The 22,235-nt window shown below is 42.7% G+C and overlaps 1 protein-coding gene across 10 annotated transcripts; it reads left to right on the forward strand.

The window, feature by feature from the left end:
* The first annotated feature begins 1,149 nt into the window (after positions 1-1,149).
* siah1 (siah E3 ubiquitin protein ligase 1) lies at positions 1,150-22,211 on the forward strand. Of its 10 annotated transcripts, XM_081715235.1 has the most exons (6): positions 1,150-1,289; positions 3,035-3,148; positions 3,319-3,388; positions 11,613-11,736; positions 15,207-15,263; positions 20,007-22,211. In XM_081715235.1, the coding sequence occupies exons 5-6, from the start codon at positions 15,254-15,256 to the stop codon at positions 20,855-20,857; spliced, it is 861 nt and encodes a 286-aa protein (XP_081571361.1). In that variant the 5' UTR covers positions 1,150-1,289; positions 3,035-3,148; positions 3,319-3,388; positions 11,613-11,736; positions 15,207-15,253; the 3' UTR covers positions 20,858-22,211. The 10 variants fall into 10 exon arrangements, with proteins under 10 accessions (XP_081571361.1, XP_035381500.1, XP_081571362.1 ...); XM_035525607.2 differs by lacking the exon at positions 11,613-11,736; XM_081715236.1 differs by lacking the exon at positions 3,035-3,148.
* Positions 22,212-22,235: the final 24 nt, after the last annotated feature.

The following is a 22,235-nucleotide window of genomic DNA, read 5'->3' on the forward strand; positions in this document are numbered from 1 at the left end:
TTTTTAAAAAATTTAAAAAACGAAAGAAAGTGGAGCCGATTTATCATGAAAGACGACTACTCGTGTTTGACACTCATGTATTTGCATACACTCACATACTGTCTCGCTGGAACGGAATTATACAAAGCACTGCACTCTAAGAGCATCTACCTAAAAAGAGGGCGTAATGCTTTATGGCAGGGCCTGGAGAAATGAACTGACTCATAGTGGTTTTACAGTTCTAGCTCTGCTTTTGCACCTTGGGTCAGATTTGAACAGACATCAGACGCTGGCACGGTCAAGAAATTCAGACCTCAGCATGTGCACACAACATTTGTGTTTTCAAAAGTCTCCATGCAGTTTTAGCTGACTCCGGGCGTTCACACACCATTTGCATGTGTCTCAGTGCGACAGCAGTCTAACAGACATGTTTGTTCTACCACTGAACAATGCCCAAAAATCTCCATTCTTTGTTTTTGGCATAGTTCAACATTTGTGCTGTCATAAAAACTATATGTAATACTGTCCAACATATTCTGTTGAATATCTTGGCTTGTTGATTCTTACTGCTCATGTATATTTTTATGCCTTTGTAATGAGCAAAGAGCACAGAGAACCAGGACAAGAAGCCTGGAAAGCCATCTTTAATACATTAATGCATGCATCTCGATGCATCAATTCCTTGATATAAAATCCCTTTACCTGGTGGACACTGTAAAGTACCTTTCTTATGATATTCAGTAATACTATATGTGCCATTAAGGGAATGGTATCTCAGTGGTCATTCTAGACACTCTAGTATCAGGAGTCCTCAGGCAGTAACTTATTAAAAAAACCCTAAGAAATAGATGGGTGTGAAAACACAACTGGACAAGGAAAGGTTAATTGCACTACATAATAGACTGCTATCTGCACAAGTTCAGAGGACACTGTCAGACTGGGCCATGACTGCTTATCCAGTCCACTGCACTGCTGTGCACTGATTTATATGTCTTATTTTGCCTTGGAAAAAAAATATACTGCAACAATTCTGCTGAACTGAGTGTAATTGTGTTTATGAGTGTGCATTTGTCGTGAACTACATGCTGTACCTATCACTGGAGTCATTAGTGAACGTTTACAGTCAGGCTTATAGCGCCCCCGTTTGGACACTTTTAGAAACGTATTTAGCAGACCTGCGCGCGAGAGCGAGGCTTGCCGGCGACAGCGTCTTCGTTACAACTGTATGTGGAAATCGAAACGACGATAAACCGTGAGAGGATTATTACTTTTGGGGTTTTTTTAATAAACGCAAGGATATTTATCTGGAGGTAAGCGTTACGTAAGTGTGTATGTGCTGTGATTATTTCGGTTCTCGGTTTTGGACTAGCCATGTTAGCCAGCTGCTAAACAACGGTTAGCTTGGCTTAGTTTAGCTAGGTTAGCCTTCGATTGCGAGGAGGCTGTCGATGTAAACACGGCAGGCTCCTTTGGCATTGTAGTCTCCATGATGTATATATTTGACGTGGCACTCCGTAAGGATATTTACAGCCAGTTAACAAGATAACTGGCTAGCTAAGTGCGGATATTGTTTGTGTACAGTGGGACTCTGGTCGCTAGCTAACGCTAATTAGCCACGTTCAAGTCGCTGACGGACAGCTAGCGATGTGTACAGGGAGCGAGATGCCTAGCTAGCCGGACAGAGAGGTGGCTTTCCTCTTTCGGAAACATCACAGGGTAACACTAGTTCACTAGCTTAGCCTGCTAGTGAGGGGGTTAACCGTGCATGCACAAACACAAGTGCAGAGTTGTAGCGCTGGATAACCTAGCAGGCATCAGCAGTTATGTTCATGGGAGGATAGTTGGCATGGGTTACACAGAAACGGGCCTTTTAAATAATTCAGATCGCTAGGTTAACGACCCTAAGAAAGCAAAGCTCTGTAGGGGACTAGTTTAGTCTAGCCGGTGCCGTGGGTGGACTGGGAGCTTGACAAGTAGCTTGGTTAACTTGGTTTAAACTGGGCTGGCCACTAACAGCTTAGATAGCTAAAGATAGCTGTCTATTGCTTGCTCGCTTAAAATTAATGTTGGTAACTTGTTGTTACCAAAAACTGTCTCACGCCTCTCCCGTGTCTCTGTTTGCTGTAACACACCGGGTAACCAGATATCTGTTTATAAGATGACACGGCGATCATTGGCTTTACAATGGCATATTTGGTACAGCAGTCCTTTATTTGGTCTGACCCCAGCGTTTTGAGGTTGTGTTTTATACCGCAGCTGCGATTTGGTGGGATCCTCCATTTGCGCCAGAAACTCTGGCTGTGCGTCTGCGTTCGCCGATGTTCTTTTGTTCCCACGTCCCTCATCTCTATATTAATTTGTAGTGTGTACTACCGGCTAGTACCTAATCAGAGCCAAGATGGCGCGGGTCACGTAGCCTTAGGAGCCAGCAGCACAGTGTCTGCAGCTTTGCTGCGACTTTAACATCACACAGTATGATATTGTAATGCCCTACAACGTCTAGGATTTTTTTTTCCCTGGGTTTAATCGAAACCCTTTTTTAAACATGCACGTTTCGTACATTATTGATTGAACGCAACTTATTACCATGTATTGTAGATATAAAACGATGCTCTCTATTTCGCGTTGGTTAATTATGTTTGCTGAAGCGTAAATTGGATTTATATCACCAAGTCCAATTACTTTGGAAGTATCTGAATTCTTATGGTTAATTGCATCAACATTTTTTAAAATAATTTGATCGTTTTTTGAAAATCATTTAATGTCTATTTTGTTTTATTTAATGTTATTAATAACTATATATAGTCCTAAAAATGTTTCACAAACAGACCGCCTCCTCATCTGTTTGGGTAGCAGCTGGTGTCCTTGTAGAGCAAGTGCTTGAGTTATATCGGTTCTGGGATGGCAGCCTAACTTTGCATATGATGGTCATGCAAAATGAATTATTTGGTAGGCTTGATGAGCTCTCTCTACTCTGTAGTGAGCGTGAGGGGTAACTACATGTGCTCTGGCTCCACCTGACTCTTGGCTTTTTTCTTTCTTTTTTTTCTCCCAGTTCCACTGGCAGCTGTATATGCAGAACTAGGCACACTTGGTGACCCTTTGCCAAAATGACAGCTGGTTTCTTTGAGTGAAGGGAGCTGTAGAGCAGTTACTTCCCAACTACTGGGTAATGAGGTCATTTGACTATTCTTAAAATTGCTGGGGTTTGAATATAGACTGCCATTTCCTTTGCTGTCTCTCTGCCATTATTTCCTTTAGCTGCTTCTTTGGCTCACTTTCTTGCGCGCGTGAGCGTGTATGTGCTCACAACTGTTTTTGCTTTTCCTATGTCACCAGCATGCCACACAGATGATCACTACACTGATTGTAATGCTGGTTGACCATCTGTTCAAGTGTAACAAATAAGGTGAGTGTGTGCGCGCGCGCGCGCGTGTGTGTGCTTGGGGGCGGGGGTTTGTGTATGGTGTGTGTTTGGTCTTGGAGGTGGAAGGGCCCCTGTGTTCTTGACCATTCTTCAATCATCTTTCACCACTGTGCAAAAGTATGGCCATATATGGCTATCAGTAGAATCACACTATAATGCATCTCATTACAAAGGTAGGAACCTGGTTCTCCTCAGGATATTTGCACCTCATTATAGTAAAAATGGCATTTGCCTTTGAAATGACGCTATGACTTTTTGTAGCTACAAGGTCTTCTCACAATAGCAGCAATGTCATCCTATGAAGCCTTTGCATTTTATTTATTTATTTATTTTATATATATATATCACATCACAGTGCACATATATACATAGTGTGTAATTATATATTACACACTATGTATATATGTGCACTGTGATGTGATGAATTTCACACACACATGTTGCACCTTCCAAAGGAACACTAACCACCTTATTAACATTGTTTTTTCTTATAACTGTAGTAATGTACAAACGAGGCCTTAATTACACCTAAGATTTAATTTATTGGAGAGATGAAAAGTATTGGCTATATTTATTGGCTAAAATCTCAATATCAAACTGATGATGAATTATTACAGAGGAACCAGGCATTTCAGACAATTCCTTCATCAGTGCTTCTGAATTTCTAGGAGGTGAAATGAAGTTTGTTAGAAAAAGGTAGATGTTTAACAGTCTGTGCAGAATGTTCCCTTTTGGCAGTGGCACAGTTACAACATCCACAATTAGCTATTTTTTGCACCATGTAGAGACTATAAATGTACCATTTCTCCAACAGAATCCGTTATTTAAAATGCTATAAACATCATACATTTCAATCCAGTTTTACCCTTGTTTGGACAAGTTTAAAAATTGACATTTTCAATGAATTTCTGTTCGATACAGAAAATGTTATTAACTTCACAGTTGTTAGTTGGCTAAAATCAGAATGAACATCTGTCATTCAAAAGTTACAATCAATTTGGAGATGAGTGATTTTGCAATATTTACTAGAGTGTTTGTGTCATTCATGTTTCCTGTTCCATGGGTTTGTGTGTTACTAGGACATTGGGAAGTGTGCTTGGATGATAAATAATGAAGACAAATACAAATGTATATATTTTATGTATTGAATTATTATAAAAATAACTTTTTGGCCCAGATACCTTTTAAACATTTTGGGTTGCTCTAGTAAAATGACTGACTAGCTATATTTTTATTGTTGATGTTATACATGATCTTTGAGTAACATGAATTACAATCTCACAAAGAAGTTAAGTCTTTAACATTGTATTAGACACTGGGTGGTCAAGAAGTAGAGCTAGCTGGCATCTATCTGTCTAGCTCCTCCCTAGTCTCTTGCCACTTTGCCATTGTCTGAGTGAAACTATTAAGCTGGAACAGGGCTAAAAAAGTTGCTTGTTAAAATCTAGACAAATAGTTTCTATCTATATGAACATAATTAGCATTACAAGTGATTCAGAAAATGGGTGGCTAGCTAGTGGGCCCGCCGGACATGCTAAACGGAGAACACGTCTGCCATCATCAGTTGTGCTCTGGTGCGGTCACTTATTACCTAATGAAGAATTCCCACTAAAATATTTGCTACAGTAATTAGTTTTTTAAATGTCTTGCCTCAGTTAGACTAGCTTTCTTATTTGGCAAGCTGAGCATACCATAATCTCTCCTCAGGCAGTGTTCCAAGTGGGGAATCTTTTCCCCCTACTTATCATTCCATATGGAAACATTTGTTCCACAAATACATTTTAAGATCATAAGTTAAAAGATAACTTTGTCCTTTTTCAAAGGGCATTTTACAGGTTTGAAATCAGTGAATGGACAACTGGGATACAACGGTTAAGTCTTCTAAATTTTGTTTTTGAAATTTGAGTGGTTTGGCTGGAATGGGATAAATCATAACATTTATTCCATATGATTCTAAAGTTCCAAGAGTGTAGTCAAATTGTCACTGTGAATAGGCATGAAGGGGACATTCTTTTAAACAATTTTATACAAGATTCCTTTATTTACCTCAAGTTGTAGAAAATACAGTAAAGGATCACCATGCAAACATTTTTGATTTAAATTGTGCTCTAATAACATTTTACCAACGTATCATATCTTGATTAGCTTGTTAGGGCTTGTTTAGTCATTCTTAGGAAAGGTCAGGTGATGCAAATGTCAAAACTTTATAAATACTCTGGCTCCTTGAACCTCATCCTGACAATCCGCAGTCATGGATTCCTCCAAGCAGCTGCCTAGTACTCGTAAAAGCTAAAATAGGCCTAATGCCCACAAAGTAGGAGAAGGCTGTTAGAAAATTGCAAAGTGTTTTCAGGTAGCTGTTTCCTCAATTCATATTGTAATTAACAGCTACAGTTTAGGTCAAGTGGAGGTCTGGAAGACCAAAGTAATGTTCGGAGAGAACTGCATGAATGATGTCTATGAAAGTCATCAGAAGGAAAACTTTTCTTGCATCCTCATCACAAGATTCAGTGTTAAGTTTGCAGAGGAACAGCTAAACAAGATTGATGCATCTTGGAAACGGGTTAAAATGGAACTTTTTTTTTGGCTGCAAAAGACTTGGTGTGTTTGGAGAAAATGGAACGAATATGCTTTGGGCTTTTTGCAGCTAGTGGCATGGGGAACATTTCGCTGGTAGAGAGAGGAATGGATTAAATACCAGCGAATTCTAGAAGCCAAATAAAAAGTTGAAGATAAAAAGTGGATAGCTTCTACATCATGATGATCCTAAACACACATTAAAATCCATAATGGACTACCTCAAGAGGCACAAGCTGAACATGGCTCTCACAGTCTCATGACACAATCAAGAAACTCGGGGTTGACCTTAAAAGAGAAGTGAATGCAAGAAGGCCCAATAATATCTCAGAACTAGAAGCCTTTTGCAAGATCAAATGGGTAAAGTTTCTTGAACAATAACTGAAGCATTCTTAGCTGGCTCCAAAAAGCATTTATAAGCTGTGATACTTGTCAAAGGATTTGTTTGTAATGCAGGGTGCTCAAGTTTTGCTTTGGGCTCTTTTTATTTTGAAATTTACATTTTAAAAGATGTAAATAAAAGTAATCTTACAATCTTTCCAAATCTGATATGGAAATATCCTACCAATGGCTGGAAAAAGCTGGATTGGCAGACAGCATGGAGGCACTAATCTTGGCCGCACTGGAACAAGGTCTAAATACAATATCAATAGAGACTGGGTTCTACCACACCAGACAGGACCCCAGATGCAGTCTGTGCAAAGATGCCCCTGAGACAGTCCAGCGCATAACAGCAAGATGCAAAATGCTAGCAGGCAGGGTATACATGAAACCCCATAACCAATTGGGTAGCATGGTATACACAAACATCTGTGCCGAGTACAGGCTAGAGGTTTAAGGTCAAAGTGGGATTATTCCCCCGCCCCCCACCCCAAGGTGGTGGAGAATGATCAAGATAAGATACTGTGGGGCTTCCAGATACAGACTGACAAAATGGTAATGGCTGACTAGCTGGATGTAGTAGTGATGGACAAACTGCAGAAGAGGGATGTAGTGGATTTAGCAATCCCAAGAGATGGCAACATCAGGCACAAGGAGTATGAAAAGCTCAAGAAATATCAAGGGCTGAGGGAAGAGCTAGGAAAGATGTGGAAGGCAACAGTGGTTCCCATAGTAACTGGAACCCTAGAGGTTTTGAACCCCAAACTGTTTGTGTGCTTCCATTAAGGATATGAAAGTTGCATGAAAATTCTGTATGAGGCTATTGGCATTAATGTAGGACTAATTTGGGGCAGGAATGTGGACTGTTTGCTGGGAATGTTGGACTGGGGTAAAAAATATTGCCTTTGATTGTAGAGCTAATGCATGCCCCCCCCCCCCCACCTTTCTTCTAATTCCCTGATCCAGAACCACAGTGGTTTACTCTGACCTCATCCATCTTATACATGTACAACCTTTTTTTTTCCTTAACGCTAAGTGTATTTTGTCACACATTGATCAGATCTTGAGGCGCGCAAGAGTGTTTTCCTGTTTGGTCACAAATTATAGCGCAGGCACTGCTTGCCAACACACTCGGTGTGGAAACTTGTTTTTACAATGGGAGAGTGAGTGAGTGCGAGATGCACACCCTGCTTGGTCACGCAAGCTCCCTGCATGGGTGTGCTAATGGCTTCAGCTGTAGGTTACCTTAGCAGACTGAGCGTCGTTGCTCTCAGCAGATATCAAGTTACCAGATGGGGCACTAATGGTCTCTTCATGGAAAGGATATCTTAAAAAAATGAGGAGAAGGCGGAGGTGATGGATGGGATGGGATGGAATCTGTAATGAACGGCATAGTAGTGAGCGTGTGTGTGCTTCATTTTTGTCGTGTGTCTTCAGTGCGGGGAGATCCTATTTCTGTTTTGTCAGAAAACAGTTGATCTAGGTGTCAAACACCCCAGTCCCCAAGTGTCTAGAAAACTACTTTATAAAGTAAAGGCAAAAGGCTGTACAAGTGTTATTTACACATTTAGTTTAACTAAACCTCTGTAGCTCCCATAGTTGGACACTGTAACTCACTCACTTGCTCGTGCTTGGAATGAAAATACAAATTTCCTTTTGGGGATGCTGTTGATACTGAAATGGCTTTGGTGATGCGCATTAATGATACTTTGTCCTTGTTTTAATTGGTCTGTGGTTTTCCTTATCTATGGGTTAATAGTGATAACCTGCTAGTTAGCTCTACAAAAGCCTTTTCAAACATCTTGCCATGGCTTTTTATAAACATGGACCCACTTTACCTGCAAACATGGATCTTCCTTTTTTATCATTATTAGTAGTGCACCGTGCTGCCCTTTTTTAATAGCTTTTTCTATATTGATGCAAAGACAGAAGTTTTTTCAGTGGCTGGATATTGCATTTAATTCTTGTCAGCCTGTTCTTGGACAGTTCTGTACTCCTATCCAATTAAGTTTGCATGCATATGCAGACTGGGAACCAAAAAGATTAAGTCAGACTAATGGTATACATTCACTGAGAGATCAGATTACTGAGCAGCAATCCAGATCAGATTTCTAGCCCAGATAGAAGAAATCAGTGTGCTGTTTACATGACCACTTGAATAATCAGATAACTGAGGAATTATGATCAGATGATAATTAAGTGCATGTAAATGCACTGTTGCACTAATATAACACTAGGTTCACCAATTCTGAACCTAGAATCTGATTATATTTCATAGGGCTAATTATTTTTTTTCTTTGCCTTCCTGTTTTGTTCCCGTATTGATGTTCCTATTAATCACGATATATAATCTGATAATGCTGCCAGTATGAAGTAGATCCTGCTAATGACTGAAGCCTGTGGAAATTGGAGGTTCAAACTTTAGAATCTAGTTTATTTGCAAAAATGGAATATAACTCCACATACTTCATTGCAGAAATAACAAATACGTTATCTTGCCTTGTAACTTAGTAGCCAAAGATTTGTTTTATTTTAATATCTCAAATTCCTTTGGTAGGGCAGCAAACATCTCAAATGTTTTACAGGTGTAAATTTGTGTAGAAAGTGCAAACTGTGAACACTGTCAACCAGTCATTGTGCTCCATGAGCTCTTGGTGTGTCCTTGCCCCTTTTGGATCACTTTTCTGTATGAGGCTGCAAAGACGACACTCTCGTTTGTTGTTGTGGATGGACTAGCATGGGCCACACTTTCATACTCTGGGTGTTGTCACTGCAATGCTACTTTTTCATCTCATGGAAGAGGTTGGTGCTTTTTCCTGTCTTGGTGTGCACTGTCTGACGATATTTTTGCAGACTTTAATCTGAGCTTTCACTTTTCAGATATCTAAACGTCTGTGTAACTAACAACTTGAGCTTTTTTATTATTTATTTATTTATTTATTTATTTATTTATTTGTTTTTAGGGTTTTATTTGTTGTTGTTGGGTTTTTGTTGTTGTTTTTATTTTCTTATTTTTCCCCCTGGTTTCCAGAGCTTTCTTCAGCACTGCTAGCTCAAAGGATGCTTTGCAGTAATAAATATGTATGTACTTTGACATGCAAGCAAAAAAAAACTGCAGGCTGGCTGGTCGTTCTCATGTCTCCACATCAAGTAAAAATGTTGAGGCTTATCCTCATTATTGACAAGCATGATTGCGATAAAATTTAAGATCGTCCAGCACTAATCTTTGCCCCACAACACTTGAATGATTCAGGGAACATGCATTCTCTTATCTTTTGCTTCATCTACAGTGATGTGATCAGTTCTAAATTTCTGTGAAAGAGTGGAAGAAATTGAACCCTGAAGCCCTGAGTACAAATACTGACGACTTTGTTTGCTTTCTTGTTTAGTGAGAATACACTTTTTGGAAGGCACAGTTTGTAATGGTAACAACTCCTGGTGGCAGGCTGAGCCTTTTCAGTGATCTTGTGTGAGGCTGTGAAAGTGCTGGGTCTTCATTTGAAGGAGGTCCATTCCCAGAGGGGTAAATGTGAAAAGGCCATCTGTTTTGACTGCTTGGGCACAATCTCTTTTGTCGCTCAAAAACAATGGCACAGATCACAGGCTTTTATGTGAAAGTGTTTGCCCTGTCACCAAGGCATGTTTTCTACAACGAACCTGTTTTGCATCCTGGAGTTTACTGAATTGCTGCTCTAGCATCCTGCTTCTACAGAGATCTTTAGGCTCCATGTGGTACTTCAGAGTTGCATAATCTGGAAATGCTGAGGTGTGTATCTTTTTTACAATCCAAGCACAAATTTCTTTAAAAGGGGGCAGTTGGTAAGATTGAAGTATTGGACTGGTGGAAACATCATTAAGCATTATCCTCATGGATCTAGGCCTATGAGGGAACAGTACGGAGTAGAATAAAGAGGAGGTTTTTTGGGTTTTTGTTTTTGTTTTCCCCTCCATTCGTAGTTAATAGAAGAGGGGGGGGAAAACACTTTTTAAAGTTGACTTCCCTGCTCAAATATCTCTGATCTTTGCTTCCAAATGATATGCTGTCCACTGCACAAAAGTCTTGGTTCTATTCTAAAACTCACACACACGCCATGCATCGTGAGGTCGAGCATACAGGTGTAAAGGGCCTATATTTATGAACTGTGATGTGCTGTATAAGTGTATACACACGCATAAAGAAACTTGCATAATTTTTTTTTTTTTTTTTAACTCTTACCCTAAGTAATGTATAATAAATGTTGTGGTTTTAAGGAAGTTTACTTTTGTGGCACTTTGCATGGCCCAGGTGAGTTTCTGTGAACCAGACGCCCTTTGCACCTAACCTTTTGTAAGGGTGAAACTTGACACAGAAAGAGTGATCAAATGCTAACTGACTTTTCAAGAGGGTGCTGTGTGTTGTCAGGTTTGTAGTAGGTCATTGATGGGGCTGAAATGTCGTTGTTGTCTCATTTGGTCTTCCAGGGGTGAGAGGATTCTTTCTTTTAAGCAGTAAAGCATTTATACTGACCCATTTCCCTACCTAAATTGCCCGATGTGTATTGTCTATTGATGAGGATATTCTGTAGATTTCAGGTGAACTGTAGCAGATGAAGGGGTGGGCATGTGCTATCACTTGCATGTTTTTGACCGTGGCAGTGAGCTCAAAGGTCACATGAGACAACTGGCGCCTTGTAGAAGCGACTGCAGACGTTTTGTACTCCTACTGCAGTCATTAACATGGCCTCCTGAAGTCTATTAGACTTCTATACTTAATATAAGGGTGTGTGTGTGGGGGGGGGGGGGGGGTCAGTGCATTTTGAGTAGGGGTGCATGAACTCCCATATATAGCCTAAGCTGGCAGTGAGTATCAACCAATGAAAGCTAATATTGCTGCGGTCAGCAGCCGACTGTTTTAGTAACAGCTAATTCATGTCGATCAAAAAGGAAAAGGATTCTGTCCATGATGCTTTTGACACACAAGCTATTCCGGAAGTACACTTTAAGATGGAAACCTTAGGTAAGTAAAAATGAGAAAGCAGAACTGTCAAAATATCAGTAAATGCATCTTATTTTCAAGATCATTTGGCTGTTGTGGAAATGAGTACTTTCCCCAGACATGGATTGAGCGTATACTTTGGGTGTTGTGAAGGCATCAGTGTGGCTGTGTACAAAATACACTCTTTGTGAATACACTCTTGGTGATATGTGAATCACAGTCATGGCTGTATTTTAATGTGTGAACGTTTATATTCTTTATTCTGTGTTCAAGTTCGAGGGCACTAGCAAGCGGAACCTCAACGTGAGTGGCTTTAGAAAAAAATCAGCACTCATCTAGGAACAACCCTGAAAAGCAGCTGTAGTCAGACCCTTCAAAATGTAGAACTGACACTTGGGTGAATATTGCCTTCTTTTTTCTTTTTCTTTTTTTCCCTAAATTTACTCTCCACATTGCTTATTGGTCTTAACAATGTTGTTGTTGAGGTAACATGTACCTTAAGTTGTAATCGCTTGTGTCGTGATGCATATTATCACAATGCGGACATCATAAAGGCTGGCAATACCCAGCCCTAGTGATGAGGGGGAAGAAGGGTCGCGCGTGTGACGTGGCTCACAGAAACCATAGCTGGATAGTCTGGCTTTTGAAAATGATGTGCAAATTTACATTTATGGCATTTGGCAGACGCTCTTATCCAGAGTGGCTTACAAAATTGCTTTGTCATTTACTCATAGAACACACCCTAGTCGGTACAGTCTATTGGAGTCCAAGATACCAATGAACTAGAATACTGTAGAAATACAGGGCTCAGTACTGATGCCTGGAAGTGCAAAACCAATAACAATCACTGCAATAAACAATACCTTACAATAACTGCTAGAGTTTGTTACTCAACATAGATGCAGGATCCGTGCTCATTTAAGTATTTTTGTGTTTGAGCACATGTTGGTGACAAAATAAAAACCTTTTGAAGGTGAATGTAACTAAGGGAATGGAAAGTTCTTGTTGTGTAATTAACATTTTTACTTGAGTATGCAAATAAACAAAACTTAACCAGACTTGCCAGTTTATAATGTCAGTGTTGTACCAAGGTTTTTTACAATCAGATCTACGCACACGTACATTGAGTGACTGGTGGAGACTTGTCTTGTTGACACCATTTGTGCTATATTTCCAATCTCCCCTTTTATTAAGATGGTTTGATTTTAATCCTGGGAGATACAAATTGGAGCATCCAACCAGGCACCTGTCTTGACCAAAACCAGGTCAATAATGGAGGCGATCAGTAAACTGACATGCTACACAGGGCAGGGGACAATCAGACCTCAGAGAACAAGAGTTGTGCCAAGCTTAGGACTTTCGTTCCACTATAAAATGTATAGCAGCTTTTAGGTAAAGCAAAACCAAACTGGCTTGACCAATAAAGAGGTCGCCCGGTGTAAATGGACACCGTACAGCAGCCTGTTCTCCTGCAGGGATCACTGTAGTGCTGGTTTGATTGCAAAGTCTTTGTCTAGGCTGCGTGATCAGAGCAGGAAGCTGAAAGAAGGGGCGGCGCTGTGTAATCTGACCCAAGCCAGCCTCTGGAGCAGGGTCCTCCCTCCCCGTTTAGATGCACGCATGCACACACACACACACACACACACACACACACACTGAGGGATTATGCCGACTCCACTCTGACATTCGACTCCTCAGCCCACAGGCAGCAGTAGCAGAAGTGCAAGCAGGCAGAATTCTTCGTTCTCTCTCTCGGTCTCTCTGTCGCTCTGCTGAGATTGTTCCTCTCATCCACGGCGAGTGCTTTCTTCTACTTTTGTTTTTTTCCACTGGAGTTCTTGCAGGATACTTGGGGAGGCCTGGGAGTGGTCCTCACACTGCCACTGGAATCTGCTCTTGGACAAGGGGGTAGGGTTGGGGGGGGGGGGGTGGACTCGCCTTGCTGTGGTTGTTTTTCTCCCTCTCCCTCTGTTCATGCTTCCTGCCAGGCAGTGAGAACTGGATATACTTTTGTAACATTCCTGGATTACAGTGACTTTTTTTTTTTTTTCCCCTGCCCCCTTCATTTTAATCTTTCAGTTCTCCACCCTTCGCTACGCTTTTCCTGCTAGGCTGGACTAATTTTGGCTTTACCGCCTGTCCTGCGTATTTGTTGGCGAACAATCGCTTGGATATATTTTGTGTGAGCGCAAATGCGCCAGTGACAGACCGAGGTCCAATCTTCATGAGTCCTGAGGTTCTGAGAGCAAAGCAGAGACGTCCTCGAACCCAGCGTTACAGCAGCGGAGCCTGAGCTGGACCAAAGGGGCCCTGTACCGTGGACGGTTTTGTTTGTGAAGAGTTGCGATGAAGAGTTGGTTTGCTCCCCATGTCGCCCACGTTTAGGCTGCAACCCGTGTACTCATGGAAGGGGGTGCTGAAGCTCTTTACATGCATAGCTGCCCGAACGGCCAGCAAGACTAAAGGTAACCCAACCCCGCTGCGTGCGCACAGATGGCTATCGGCTCGCCTGCGTCAAGACATCCCGTGTGGAATGTTGTCAGTTCACGTATCTTGCATGCAACCCCCACACTCAAGGTGTGTGTGTGTGTACTGTTGATCCACCTCTGACTTCTAGTTAAATTCCATGGTGGTGCGTGTGTAGGATAGTAGCCTAAAAGGCACTTTAGAGAACAGCGCAAGTAAGGTTTCTGTTTTGAGAAAACACTCCATGTGCTCTTGCATTATTTTCCATAAGTTTCCAATGTCTCTCGCCTAGACCCACTTCTGGGAGAGAAGGAGGGGAGATTCAGTGGAGAGTGAAACTGGCATCCTGTAAACCCTGGGTTTACACACAGTCATTGTGTGTATCTCTCTCTCTCTCTCTTCCCCCTCAGTGGTATGATTCTTAATGTTTGTTTAGGTAGTATCAGCAACACAAGTGTGCTTTGTAGTAAACCATCTAGCAGGGCTGTGCAGTCAGGGCAAGCAGGGGCATGCTGGTCTCCCCCAGGCAATGCTGACTCACTGACTGAAGTGGAGTACCTCACATGCTTCTCTGTAAACCACATTCAGGCCTTATCTTGGTTCCCTGTTTACCTTTGGTGCCTGATTCTGATTATATGCATGTTGGCCAGAACCTGCCTTATCTTATTAATGTGCATCTTTTTGTTTTTGGGGTTATTTTGTTTTGTGCACTGTGATGATCATAAACACACAAGTACAACCAAGCACTGCAGAAAAATGTTTTGCTGTAGTATTTTGCTTTATAATTTTTAGCGCTAAAGCCACCGCACACTGGAGAATTGGCCAGGTTATGAGGCATTTTAATGTGCTGGACTGGTCTGGGCCTGCAGTGTTCCAGTTTTGTTTCAGAGCTCTTAAAGCACTGAATGTATCATGAGGTAAAATTTGATCCATCAGCATTTGTATCTGTTGCAATATTAAAGCCAGGAGTTACTCTGGAGTGCTGAAATGCAGAGCAGACAGTGAGGGGTCAGGCCAATATTGGCCTCTGCATTAATGTAGGTACCATAAGGGCAGGGTGTGCGCAGTTTGCATACAGATTAGCTACAGGAAGGAGTGAGGTAGGTGGAAAAACAACAAACAAAAAAAACCAAACCAGTCTGGACTGGTTGAACAAAATCTAGCCTAGTTTTAGCCTAACCCTTTGGGGGGGATGATTTGTTTACTTGCCTTGTCCTTGTGCTTAGAACCTGTCATGCGCAAGGTTAATTGAAATCCTGTTTCATCTTTCAGGTAAAGCCAGTCTTTTTGAATAGAAAAGGTAACTTGCCTAACTGAAACTCAGGACATGGGATAAAGTGGCGCTCAAGGTCGACTTGTTTCGTTATTAATTTCTCTCTCTCCCTCTCTCCCTCCCTCCAGAGGTCCACACATTTCAAGAGAAGAAGATAGCCTTACTTGGGAATCATATGGACGAAGGTAAATTTGTCTCTATAGTTTGTTTTGCTATTGTGATGAGATCTTCTGAAATTCAAATTAAGTTCTGATAATGTCTGCCACCTTGAAGGGTTCCCCCCCCCCCCACATTAGATGTATTTTTCAGTTAATATTTATTTATTTCTTTATAATGGTTACCTAAATTAGATTAAATATGGGCTTTTCAACTTTTGTGGGTTAAAATGGAGTCTGGTGGTATATGGACCATGTGGACTGAGGAAGTCGGGAGATATGGACGTTTGGATTAGCTAATGCAGGAGTGTGGTGCTCTGATCTGCTCTGTTACCATCTGGAGGAGTAGGACAGCTCGGTTTCACCGTGCCGCCGTGCCCTCTGACCCACTGTTAGCACTCTCTGGGAGTGCTGAGGCAGTGTGCTGTTACAACCTGCCTTCACCAGCTCTAACCTGCCACAGACCTTTTTACCGCACGCTTCTCTCCCCCCCCCCCCCCCCCCAAAAAAAAAACCTACTGTCCATTTTAATTGCTGCTGAATTACTGTCAGAACTTTCTCTGCTGGTGTGGTGGTGTTTGTTACTGGTGTCTAGTATGCTAACTGCAGTCAGTTAATTTTCCCATGCAAAAATTGTTTAATACAAGTCTGCATGTATCCTGAAAGGATGATTTAATTTCGTTTTGTACAGAAATGGCACTCATAATGTAAATATCATGTGTAAGGAAATCCAAGCCATACGCCTAATTGAATGAAACAATACATATCAATCGATCTGTATATGAAGTCTGCTTCAGGCCAAGGTCTGCTCTGATGAAGCAGAGTTGCCCCTTGTGTTCACGTTCACGTTCCCATTCACTGGAGCCACACACCTGCACAGCACACACGCTTCACACTGTCCCCCTCCAGTTTATTGCCTCGCCCCTCCCTTCTTATGACTTGGTTGTGTACTGTGCAGAAGAGCTGTGTTTTTCCAGCATGACACCAGCTATGTAGGTTTATATTGTAATGATGCTTGTTTTAGGTAAGATTTGCATTTTTCTGTGAGCGGTCATTCATCTTTTAGCTTGCAGTAGAAAGGAAATCTTCTGTGTTCGTAGCCGTTTTAATTAATCTAGTCCATGGCAGTTTTTTCAGCATGGCGATGAAGGCATGATGCATTGTAAATATTGCTGAATCATCCCACAAGTTGTTTAGGCTGACTGCCTCAGAGGATGCTGTCAACCCTAGTGTTTAATGTTTGCTCTGAGTAGGAACAGCCACCTAAGACTAGATTTTGACAACCACAAAACACAGAAATATCCCTCTAGCTGGCCATGGGAGTGGACAATCTTACTGTAGTCACCTGTGCAAGAGTCTCTACTTTTGAAATCGGTGGAGAATTATTAATTGAAGTTCTTCTCATTTAATACTGTGTTGAACATCTGTCGAGTTTTTCTACATGGTAAGGCATGGGACACTATTTGGAGAGCTGTGTGTAACTGTAAACATGACATTTAATGGTTAGGAAGATGTGAATCTTTGCATATGCAATCATGTCACTTAGAATATTGTGTATTGTGCACATAAAACTAAATGGCTAAGTAAAGTCCATGGATGAGCCGAGCCTGCGCTCAGTACAGCAAGGCCTTGGTTACTTTCTGTGCCCGTAGTTCCGTTGGAGGTGCGCACATTAGTGCTCCAACTTCCTTTGGGTTTACAGGATTTCCTGTTTGGTGTGCTGAGCTCCAGGCTTTCAGAACAGATCACCACTGCTCTATCCAGGAACAATAGGTTTGGTGGGCCTTTTGGTTTGCAAACGGCAGAGAGAATCGTTTCCTAGTTAGCACACTTGTACACGTCTAAAAATAGTTCAACCAAAAAATAATAATCCTTCAAATGCCAGTGCTCTTGCACTTCCCAGAAAAGGTGACCTTTTACTGTAATGTCTCTTTATTACGCTGTGCCAAACACAAGAATTTGTATGTTTGTTTATTTATTTATTTATGGTGGTGGTGGTAGTATAAACTAGATAAATGCCTACTACTGGAGACCAACCATGGAATAATCCTGCCCTCATCTGGAGCATAGCAGTGATCAGTGTCTCCACATCAGAATTTGGCCAACCTCTGTTAAAATGACCTAGTGGCAACAAGTAACAGAAGAATAAAAAGGGATGGAGAGTGCTGCGTTAATTATGCCTTCTGAAGGTCTACCGTCTTGGCTCTGGCATGCTGAAGCTGGATTACAGCAAAAATGTGGGAATCGTCTGGTGTGTTCCAAAGACTGGGTTGAGAATTGTTAGTCTAGACCTATATTTTTAAGCCAGTATTGTTGAACAAATTTGCAGATGTTAGTATTCCTACAGTTTAGGAAGCGTACCATAATCTACACTGTTAAGTACAGCAGTTACTAATTGCAAAGATGAAGAATTGTAATGTTGATGTGGCGTTTTTGTCTTGGACCATCATTTAGTTCATTAATGGCTCATTATATAATATGACCCATGCTACATATTTTAAATGTATTTATTTAGAAAGGCTGGTTGCAAATTGATTAAAACTAAGGAATTTTTCACCCACTTCCAAAAAGCGCAGGTGGAAAAGCCCCATTACGTAAGGACCAGAGGATTATGCTTAGCATGACTACATGAGTGCTGTTATGAAGTTTGAGTAATTTGATGTTGAAATTGGGTCTGGAAAGTAAAGTAGACTCGGTCCAGACGGAAATTGAATGATGTGGTTATAATGGATGCAGCAGAACTTCCAAGACTGCCAGATTGCAGCCCAGACTGCTTCCACATGTTTAAGGCTTTTATTTCATTTCAGTGATTAAATATTGAATACCCAACAGGAGGTCTGTGCTAACCTCTATTTGGCGGAGTGCGCTTTTTGTTTTGTTTTGTTTTTTGGGTGGGTGTGCGCGTTTGATACTGCTAATAACAAGGAATGTTTGTTGTGCCCTCCTGGAAGTGGTGATTCTTGTCCAGGGTTGTTTTTGTTGTGTGGTGTGTGTGTTTTTTTGTATTTTGGGGGGGGGGTTTACACTTGGCAGTTGCTGTGTATTCTGCACTCCAACTGTGCCATGTAAAAAATCTGCATCCATAAACCATCCTCTCACCAGGCTGACTTTTAGTCTCTCTCCACCACTAACACTGAATCTTGCACGCCCCCTGAGCCAAGCCCACACACTTCCAAAAGCCAATTCATTAGGCCTGTCGTCCCTCTTACTAAAAGGCACGTATCACTCCATCTGTCGCCTAAGCCTACGCCAAACGGGTCAGCATGTTCTCCTCCATGGTGTCTACTGGAGTATGGCTGTCTGCTCGTTAGCCGAAGCACGCCGCGGCTGCTGGCACGCTCCGAGTGGAGGCTGGCACCTCTATGCCACTGCCACTTAACAGAAGTCAGACACACACTCTGCTGTTCTGTTTCAGCAACGCCGCACTTGCCCACACACGCATGTTTTGTGATTTGTGACCTTGGTAAAATAAATTAAATTAATGATGGAATTCTAAGAAGAACCAAATGGTGCCCAACAGATTAGCTCTCCTCTGATGGGCAGAACCCAGAATTTTTTAGTCTTGAAGAGGCCTTGTACAAAACTGAACATTCACTCCAAACAGAGTGATGGTGAAGAGCTACCTCTCAGTGCACCCGGTAACAGCAGCTTACCAGATCATCTGTTCTGTACACCTGCGTTCTCCCCGAGTTTCAGGTCTTGTATTTAGGGCTAGCTGCAGACCTGTTGGGCTCTGTGCTACTTTTGGCTGTGGCCTGTTCCCAGAGATGGGCTCTGTAAGAGGACTAAAAATACAATGGGCTTTATCACATCAGATGTGTTGACAAGCAGCCTCTGAACTGCCTATGTGCACAGACATCTGCCCCCATCTGCCCCCTTCTCCTGCCCTCTCCACCAGAATACCTTTTGTCTCTCTCTGAACTTGTGAAGGACTTTGGAGACAATCTGCCTAGCCTCCTGAGCTCTGGAGTAGCAGTGTTCTTCCTGTGTTTCTCTCTCAGGCTGGTACCTGGCTAGAACAGGGTTGGGTCTGCCTACTGTGTGGCAGGGTATACTGCAGACACAGGTATGGCTCACAGAAGGCAGCCCCGTGTGAGGGCTTGGTCACACCTTGTCTGTGTCCTGCAATAAGGGAAAATCCAGCTGTGGCCTCATTTCTTCACCCCAAATCTACCACAGCCCATTGCCATAGGAACAGCAAGAAAAAAGGGAGTCTGTCATACCCACGTTTGGCTTCTTTTTTTTTTTTTTTTTTAAAGAGTATGGAGCTTGTGTCCTAACCAAAAATAGCTGCCCCGAGCTCTTCCCGGAGGCCTGTGTCTGACTTTATCAGTGCAAGTAGACCATGATATCTGGGAACTTTTCAGTGGAAACAGACAAGCGTCTCTCTTGTGCAGCTTCAACCCTACATCGCTGAATACAATACTCCGCTCTGTGTTGCCTAAACGGTAGTGGATCAGTCCGGGGTGGGATACCCAAGGCTTGTATTTAATATACCCATCACTTCACGCAAAGGCAGAGTTGACGTTATATAACTAGTCCCAGTTGCCGTGGATGCTGTCGCTGAAGTTCAAAGGTGTTTGTGCACCCTGTCTGTTGTACCACTTTTTGTTCAGTAGTGACTCCACATTTTGTGTATAATTTTTCACTTCTCAGTATGTAATAAATGATCCATGTCTGTCAATCTGCTCCATTTTCTTCTTTGTGTCCATCCCTCCACCCAATCTTTTTTTTTTTTTTCTTGCTCCCCTCTTCCATCTGTCCAATCTTCAGAAATGAGTCGACAGACCGCCACCGCGCTGCCCACAGGAACCTCCAAGTGTGCCCCTTCCCAGCGCGTCCCCACCCTGACGGGCACCACGGCCTCCAACAGCGACCTGGCCAGCTTGTTTGAGTGCCCCGTCTGCTTCGACTATGTGCTGCCGCCCATCCTGCAGTGCCAGAGCGGCCACCTGGTGTGCAGCAACTGCCGGCCCAAGCTCACCTGCTGCCCCACCTGCCGGGGCCCCCTGGGCTCCATCCGCAACCTGGCCATGGAGAAGGTGGCCAACTCTGTGCTGTTCCCCTGTAAGTACGCCTCATCCGGCTGTGAGGTCACCCTGCCTCACACGGACAAGGCGGAGCACGAGGAGCTGTGCGAGTTCCGGCCATACTCCTGCCCCTGCCCTGGGGCCTCGTGCAAGTGGCAGGGCTCGCTGGATGCGGTCATGCCCCACCTCCTCCACCAGCACAAGTCCATCACCACCCTGCAGGGCGAGGACATCGTCTTCCTGGCCACGGACATCAACTTGCCCGGCGCCGTGGACTGGGTTATGATGCAGTCCTGCTTTGGCTTCCACTTCATGCTGGTTCTTGAGAAGCAGGAGAAGTACGACGGGCACCAGCAGTTCTTCGCCATCGTGCAGCTCATCGGCACCAGGAAGCAGGCGGAGAACTTCGCCTACCGCCTGGAGCTGAACGGACACCGGCGGCGGCTCACCTGGGAGGCCACGCCGCGGTCCATCCACGAAGGCATCGCTACCGCCATCATGAACAGTGACTGCCTCGTGTTCGACACCTCCATTGCCCAGCTGTTCGCCGAGAACGGAAACCTGGGTATCAATGTCACCATATCCATGTGCTGAGGACTGTTGGGACTGACTCTCTCTCTCTCTATCTCTCATTCTCACCCCCCCCCCCCCCCCCCCCCCCACACACACACACACACACACACACACACACACACACACTTAGACATTTCACATCACCATGGGACATCTTGAATTGTACCCTGGAAAGGGGGGGGGGGGGGGTTACCTAACCGAGGAAACTTTTCGCTGTTGTACGTTCCAAGTAATCGATAGAACTGATCAGTAGAATTTATCAGAGCTTGGCACGCCCAACTGGACGTTTATTCCTGGGTTTTTAATTTTATGCTACAATATTATTATAATTATTAAGTTACATGATTAATGTATTCTACAGTCCTGAGAGGATATGGAGGAAGGGTCCTGTAACGTGCGCTCTGTGCAGGTGACCATGTGGTGCAGGCTGTTTGAAGGAGCCGTGCAGTAGCAGGGTCAAGCTTCATAGATTCTGGGGTGGGGTTTGCTAAAAATGAGACTTGTCCCTAGGTGTAGCTACCCCTTTATTTCCCCCCTACCCCAAAGGGTGGGGTGTTTTTTGTTTTGGTTTTTTTTGTTTGTTTTTTTTTATTTTATTAAACACTAACTTTTATGTTTCAATTTTTAAATAAAAATTTGTTTAGGTTTTTTGTGGAGTTCTGTTGCCCCACCCCAGTAACCATCCAGATTCTGGCACTCGGTGTGTGACCTGGCCCACATCCCAATTTCAGTTGAAGGTTTTTGTAGGAGGGTGTGCTGGGAGGGTTTCTGCATTGACTTGATGTGACCACATCATATTTGAAGTCCTCACTGCCACGTTCCCCTTAAAGGCTGAGCTTCCTCTCCTTTTTTCCTAACCAGGTGCTAACCACAGCAATCTTGCACCTGTGAATGTCAGTTGATTTTAAAAACATTGAACAGAAATGGTTCTCCTTATTACAGCACTCACAAGGCCACAGTTACACAAACGCATGATCTGTCATTGTCTGGGAACAGTGATCTGGTGAGCTCTTCAGATTTAGGGGGAGAGACTAGGAACGAGGGCAGTGTCTACCGTTATTACTGAGATTGTTATTTTGTAATGACTTGTAAGAAAATAAGAAATGAATGAAAAGGCAGTTGTAACAGTGTGGCGAAGCTTCAGTGTTTTGTATATAGTGGTGTTCTTCAGAAGACCCTGTTTTTTTTTTTGTTTTTTTTTTGTAAGGTTTTTATTTGTTTGCATTTGTCTGTCTTTGTGAGGAGTGGGTGAAGCAAAAGCCAAACATCTCTGTGGATACGTTGTACCGTTGCTGGTCCTGTTTTTTATTTCGTTTTAATGTTTCTTCTTGTTTTTGTTCTATTTTGCCATTAAATAAATCTATCTTTTTCATAACTCATTTTACTGTTCATTCAGATC

Source organism: Electrophorus electricus, chromosome 6 (assembly GCF_041902795.1).
Source record: "Electrophorus electricus isolate QZ-2024a chromosome 6, ASM4190279v1, whole genome shotgun sequence".
Taxonomy (NCBI): Eukaryota; Metazoa; Chordata; class Actinopteri; order Gymnotiformes; family Gymnotidae; genus Electrophorus; species Electrophorus electricus.